General features: G+C 27.5%; 1 protein-coding gene across 1 annotated transcript; it reads right to left on the bottom strand.

The window, feature by feature from the left end:
- Positions 1-1972: 1972 nt before the first annotated feature.
- On the bottom strand, positions 1973-6032 carry LOC101515787 (serine carboxypeptidase-like 31). The gene is given in 11 exon segments (XM_027335531.2): positions 1973-2267; positions 2367-2472; positions 2554-2584; positions 2587-2606; positions 2990-3120; positions 3362-3652; positions 4179-4261; positions 4332-4424; positions 4527-4622; positions 4818-4931; positions 5609-6032. Coding segments are annotated over 11 exon segments (1425 nt in total). The 5' UTR covers positions 5916-6032; the 3' UTR covers positions 1973-2114.
- Positions 6033-7712: the final 1680 nt, after the last annotated feature.

Raw genomic sequence — 7712 nt, 5'->3', positions numbered from 1 at the left:
TGGTAGTTAAAAATGCATACCGGAAATTTCAAAAAATGAAATTTCCGGGAAGGCAACCGGAAATTTCAAATTTCCGGTATTGATTTTGAACTACCGGAAATTTCAATCCTCTTGAAATTTCCGGTAAAATTTTTTTTTCAGAAAAACTCACTTTTCCGGATTTTTCAAGTGTGAGATACAACTGTTTTGATTTAAGGTTATTTTGGGTATTTCACTCAAAAAACATTAAATTGGGGGTACAAGTTTAAATGGGGGGGGTACAAAAGCTAACTTTCAAAAAAAAGAAGAAGAATAGTGTGTGAATGGGCTAGGCCCATTACTGTGTTTGGAAGGGACTATTTAATCCCTAAATTGAGAATAAAGAAAAGGTGCAATAATAGTGCCGAAAAACAAAAAGAAATATGTAACGTGAATATGCAGCACGTCAAGAGAAGAAGAAAATTGGTTTCAATGGTGCCTGTGTGTTCGGCAAAAGTTCTTCAATTCGGGTCATATTTTATTATGTTCTTCATCCAACTCAATTTTTTATTCTAATAATTTTTATTAATAGTTTTGAAAGTTCCTTTGTAATACTCATTTTTGTGGAGATGTGATGTTATTATTTGGTTTAGTTTTTACTATAGAATGATGCTTGTTCTTCTTTAGTGTTATTAGAAGAATATTTTATTGTGTTCATTAGTTGATATAGTGAATTTATTTATTTAGCGTGGACAACTTGTGATTTTTACTTTTGTTTTTAGAGATTGTTTACGTTTAAAATTGAGGTGTACTATTTATAGTTTTTTATTCCTTTTATTGTTATTATTATTAGTATTGGTTGTGGTTGATAATTAATTTAACGAGCTTCCATTGTGCGCCTTGATCTCAACAACTAATATGAAAGTTTTAGTTCTCTTTATGGTAAATTATGGAAGTCAATATAATCGAATGGTAATCTTGAATGGGTTAAATTATGCCCTCTGAAAAAATAAGAGGGAGAATCTGCATTATGTAAAGAGTTGTTTCACTAATCTATGTTCCATGCAGCAAAGCCGAATAATAAGACATTTGATTAGTGGACTTTACTACACAGGTGGGCGAATACATTCTTTTGTGGGTTGATGATAAAATGTTGATCCACATTAGTGGAGAGACCACTAAATCCTTGTGTGATAAGTTGGAGCAGTTGTATGCGAAGAAAACATGTAATAATAAAATGTACTAATATTTGATAAAAAAGTTGTTAAGTTTGAAACTTCAAGAAGGGATTCGGTTGCAGATCCCTTGAATACTTTCCAATGAATTATGAATTAGCTACGGGTATTAAATTTGATGGTGAAATTCAACTATTATGTCTTCTCAGTTGCTTGTTCGATTCATGGGAAACTTTCAAAACGTCAATGTTTAATTGTGCTATTGATGACGTGTTGAATGGACATTGTTAAAAGTAGTGTTTTAACAATAGAAAAATAGTTTAATGAATTATCTTATACTAATAAAAAAACTAAGAATTAAAATTTATAATTGCGGTTTTGTTCTATTTTTAAAAATGAATTCGTAATTTGAACGGATCTGAATGGTATTTGCAAAAGAATATTCAAATTCTTTCAATAATATTCAATTTTGTAGAGTTTTCGTTTTTTTTTTAATAGATTTGTGGTTTTTTTTCAAGTAGTTTGGATGTGAACACCTCTAACTATTAGAATTGATTCTAATCGAAAATTTATGAGTTCAAATTCTACATAAAAGAAAAAAATTAAATAATTAATTTAACCAACTAGAATCAACTTTAATAAAATATTATATAGTATTAAATTGAATATAACATTTTTTTTTATGATGATATCATAGGTATGGAGTATCTATTTTATTTTTATTTTTTTTCAAAAGTAGATGATTGAACTTTTGGTCATTTGTTTTAGGTAGTTGACTCTGTTATTACTTGGACTATGACATATTTATTAGCATCTAAAGAATAAAATAAGATGACATATTGGTAAGTCGGGAGCAAAACTTTTATTTATTATATTTTTGTATTGGAATACTTGGTCGAGAAGATTATACTAATAGCTATTGCTAATTAATAGCAAAATTTTCATATGGAGTCAGAAAGAGCAGCCAATATGATTAGTTAATTATTCTGATTTTGTAGAAGGAGGTGATTCTCCATTTAGAAATGAGGTGAAAAACGCCAGTGAATTGCTTGGTTTAAAACAGGGAACTGCATGTCCTGCTCCTCGAAATGTTGCAAATGTAAGCCCTTCATATTCTTCATACCATCCACTCACCTATTTTTCAAGGATCAACATCTCATTAATAATTCAAAACTATTTTCCTAAAGTTTATTTTCAGATATTACAATATGTACAAAAATAAATATTTCTTACCTCATTTTCATGGTACCAAGGCCTCCATGGTTTAGTGACAGGCAAAGCCAAAGTACTTAAACTGTACCTAGTTGATAGAACTGGTACTCTACCATCTGTATCTCCACTGAACCATCAATAATCAACCATTAATATAAATGAAAACAAGTGTTTATCAATTTGAGGCTTGATATTCAATTGAATTTACCTGTAAACCCAAATCCTAAGTCCTGCTGTGCCCAGTCATCAAATATCTTGTTGCTACATTTAATAATTATTAAAATATAAGACTATCACATATAATAATCCTTAAAGTGAAACATAAAACAAATTAAAAACTACTGCAATCTAGATTTGTTAGTTGGATACAGTTGGAGTTAGTTACTAGGATAGTTGTTAGTTAGTTATTTGTTACAAAGATTTTATTTTATTAAGATTTAAAGAGTGTGCAAATATTTGAAAACAGAAAACAAAGTAGAAACAGTTTGCAATTTTATAATTATAAATGAAAACAAAAAATTTACATCTAAAATATTTTCTTAAACATAAAAAAGACCCTCTATATATATAATTAGATTCCATTTGGATAAGTACATTTCTAAAGTTGACAAAAGAAAATGAAAAAATAAAAAAGAGAATATTACTTGCAAATACTCCAATTCTTTAGATTGTGACCATCACTGGCATGAAGGGCCTTCTGAACATCTGGTCTATTATAAAAAGCTTTAGCATAGTCATCCAAGCATGGGTCATAACCACCCATCATTCTAGGCATCTAGTCAACCACATTAATAAAAAAGTGTCACAACAATTATATACTTGATTTGATATATATATGTATATATATATTATTAAAAATATTTGATTATAACTATAATTACTTCTAAAGTCACGTTTACAAGTGTTAATATGATTTGTCTCATATATATATATATGATTATACTTCTATAAAAATAATTATCCTATAGAACAATTAAAATTTAGTAAATGGTAAATTTTTCAATTTTGAAACTCACCATTTTGGATGAACGTTTGGTTGAAGTTTGAACTGATTGATCACCATTTGAACGTGCTGTAGAGGCAAAGCAAACAGAGGTATAGAGACTATAAATATCAATTTCATTATATTGTTTGAGTACTTCATCCACAGCTTGATCACAATCTTCATTTTGCCATGGATTACTACTATTAAAGTCACAACTTGTTTTTATTGTTTTGTGAGTTTCATCAGATATCACAGCATGACTCCAAGCATAATCAACTAGTCCCATCCAATCCTCAGCATCAGATGTTTCAGGGTTACCTAGCTACAAATTATAAAATAAATAAGATCAAAATATAATTATAATATTATTTCCTTCATATTTTTATAAGATTTATAAAAATAAAAATAAAATTATACTTTTTATAGTACTACTTTCAATTTTGTAATTGTATTAATTATTACTTTTTATCTTTTTCGCTTAATTACGATACATCTTTTTCTACGACATGAAATAAATATTATCTTTTGTAAAGGGATAGAGGAATAATTTGTAATATCAACTAACTTTTGGAAGGTAAAATTATTATATATGGTTCAATCCAATATCCATAAAACTACCACAATCAAAACTTTAAATAAGAGTAGTGATCACAAAGTACAGAATTTGCTTTACAAATATACTCTAGATTGTGTTAGTGGAACATGATGTGGATAAGAGGTCTGTATATAATTTCAAAACCTACTAAATGCTGGACTACATAGGAAATATTCTTAGTAAAGAAAGATTCTTTATGCCATGGTTTTTATTTAGCACATGGTTTAATTTTTATATATTATGTGGGCCATACCAAAATTCCCTTGAGATCAATGTAAAGGGAGGGGTCCTTGTTACTATCATGGATAAGTTCAGCAAGCTCTGGTACATACTTTCCTGAAAATATACATTGATAATCAATTTCAATAGAATTTGACTAAAAAAATGACTTTGCAAATTTCAATACCTGCATAGCTCTCCCCTGCTATGTAAAATGTCTTAGTTCTATATGATGGAAACTTGAGGAACCAATTGTGTAGAAAAGAGTAAGCATCATTAGCTGTTACAACAGATAATAGAATTTTTAAGAGATTTGATTTGCATAAATATATAGTAGTGGTGTCTTATTTTAAGCAACATGTATATATAATTAAGTAATGACCTGTGAAGTCATCACCCAATTGTTGATAATCAGTGGTTGTATTTGAGTATGAAAAGCCAACTCCAACAGGAGATTCCAGGAATAACATGTTAGCTTCTGCAACATCAATGATATCAATAATTCTTAGCATCAATTAATAATAATAATAGTTCTTTGTGGGGACAAATTAATATTGGAGCACTAGTTGTGGTTCACCAAAAATATTTTGTTTTATACATAAATAAATAAAAAAGTGAAGTTGGGAATGAAAAGAAATAAAGTTTGCATATATATATATTATATAACATATACCTTTGTTCCATGAGAAATTATTAAATTTAAGGCCTTGTCCATCATTATTATTATCCACTAAAAATGGACCAATCTCTTGTGTTGCTCCATATCCTACAGAAGAGCACCCAGGACCTGAAACAACAAATCATCTTGTCACCTTAGGACAGAACATTTATCATGTGTACCACCAACAGCAAATGAAATCACCACTGTTTTAAAACTCTCTCTTAGATTAGCTACCACCTAAAATTAACTAAAGGTTAGTAACACAAAAAAGAGATTATGATAATAAACTAATAAAAAGTTTTTTTAAAAAAAGTAGTAAAACATTTATTCTATTCTCTTTTGGCTTGTTAAAAAAAACACTTCAGTTTTGTCTCTTTTCTGTTTTTTCTTAAGGTCCTATTTTCCACCTTCATAGTATAATTTAGCTTAATAGTTGATAAGGACACCCTTTCACTTATATTATATCTATGACTCAAATGAAATGCCAAGTTATATTGGTTTGTGTTGTTTAATTATTATTATTATTATACAAAAGTTAGATTCTTAATAAGACAAAATTATATTTTTTGCATGTGTAATATGATATAACAGTTGTAAAGACCGTTAGATTTAAATTGAGAAGTCTGGAGAGGACAATTAGTGTGACACTTGAAATAGAAGATATGATATATAGTATCTTAAAAATTGTTGGATAAAAACTCCATGCACTAAATTTTTGTCTCCAAAGTCCAAATATTTTTTGACTTGTTTAAAAATAAAAAAAGAGATGATTAATTTATTAATTAGTATGTATATGTTTTTACCTCCATTAAGCCAGAGCACCAATGGTTTATCTTCTGATTTGGTGATAGCCTCATAAAACCAATAAAAGAGTGCTCTTCCATTAGTTTCATTAACAGTGACATAACCAGCATAGTGCTGGAAATTCACTTGAGGTTGACCAGGCAAATTAGTCACAAGATCACTACCATTATCACCAGAGCTTCTCAATTTCCTTTCACCACCACTCAAATAATGCCTATGTGATCTAGAACAAAAAACAAGCTTAAAAGAAAGTAAAAGGACCAATAAGGTGTATAAACTCTTCATCTTTAATACAATATTATCCATATTGTGGAAACTTGCTTACAATAGGAGAATGAGAGATTTTCCACTTTTGATTGGAAATTTGGTTGAAAGACAAAGAGAAACTACATGGCTATTTATACCAAAGTTGAGAGGGTACTTGGTTCCACTATGCTTCATAATGGGTAGAAATTTTAGGAAAAAGTAGATAGGATGAGGGCACCCTACCTGGCAACACCTTTTAATTATCTCTCTAGCTAGCTACCTTTGTGAGTTTGGTTGGATCAAGATGCTGTATGACGTTTTTCTCATACATTTTAGGTAGCTTCTAGACCATATATATATTCATGCATGTTAATTTACATGAGTGATAATTAGTGGAATTAATTATACCACCAATATAAACTTTCATAATATGGGTTGTTAAACATTAATATTATCATGTTTTTGACCACATGAATTATATATAATATAGGATGATTTTTTCAAACGTTTTACTTGTTTGGAGTTGATAAAATATACTCTTGTTTTCACATTCTATTACATTATATCTATCTTATAAAAGTAACACAAATGAAATTTTGATGTGACACCTAAAATGAGTCTGATTTTTTTATATATATTAATATTATTTTACTAAAAATTAATTTATTTATGAAATTTGGACATATGGACGATAAAATTATTAACAATTGTATTTGTGTATATAGACTAATATTAGTATATGTAAAATATCTAAATTTTATAGGTAATGTAGTCTATAGTGTGATAAAATTGATGTGAGATAGACTATATATTTAATTAATGTGTCACATCATAGTTTATAATCATAAAAATTCATAGAAAGATTATTTTGATGGATATTTCATAATTTTAAAAATATATTAATCAATTTACAAAATTTAAAGATTAATTTAATTAATGCTTATTATTTAAAGAACTAATTTATTTATTCACTCGATTAATCTCTACTCTTTTGAACATGTATTCTTCAATATGTTTCTAATAAAGATTTTAACTACTATAAAATGAGTAAGTTACTTTAAAAAATCAAGTAAGTAATATTAATTAATCATCAATTAAAAATCAAATATAAATATTATAAATACATCATAATAAATTATAAGTTTATTAAATAATAATTTTTGATTTTTTTTTTACCTTATACAGTTTACTCACTTTAAAGAAACTAAATTAAATTAATGTAAAAAAAAATTATTTGTAGAAAAAATATGATATGATTGATTGTTCCTATCTATCCAAATAGATTCGATAGATATATCATGTATTGAATTAATTAAGTTATTCACTTTTTCTTTGATGCAAATACATCAGAACTAACAATGCCACCGGTAGTTAGAGGAAAATAAAATTCAGAAGGATACTTTTCTTTTTTTTGTAACATATGCGTAGCTTTTCTCTTTAAGAAACATATTATAAGATATGAAGAGAAATGAAGAAATAAGACCTAAAAGAATAAAGGAACGAAGAATCTTTCAAAATATTATTACATCACTAATTAGATTATAATTAAAATTTGAATCTGATTTGCACAATTCATGTTTGCTTGTGCATTTTTTTGCATCATACTTTTTATATTTGCAACCAATCCATTATTTTTGTTTATTTATTTACTTGGAAAATGATTCCGTATGATGTAAGAATAGCGTATAATACACCTGGTCGATACTTGATGTGAGAGAAGGGGAATCTATTCCTTGTAATTTTGACCATAAATTAATACTTATATCAGGTGTGTTTGTTTTGATTTTTTTATTAAAAAAAATCACTTTTGATAGTTAGTACTTGTGGTTTTTTTTCATATATATATATATATATATA

Source organism: Cicer arietinum, chromosome 6 (assembly GCF_000331145.2).
Source record: "Cicer arietinum cultivar CDC Frontier isolate Library 1 chromosome 6, Cicar.CDCFrontier_v2.0, whole genome shotgun sequence".
In the NCBI taxonomy this organism is placed as follows: domain Eukaryota; kingdom Viridiplantae; phylum Streptophyta; class Magnoliopsida; order Fabales; family Fabaceae; genus Cicer; species Cicer arietinum.
This window is presented reverse-complemented; position numbering and strand designations above follow the sequence as displayed.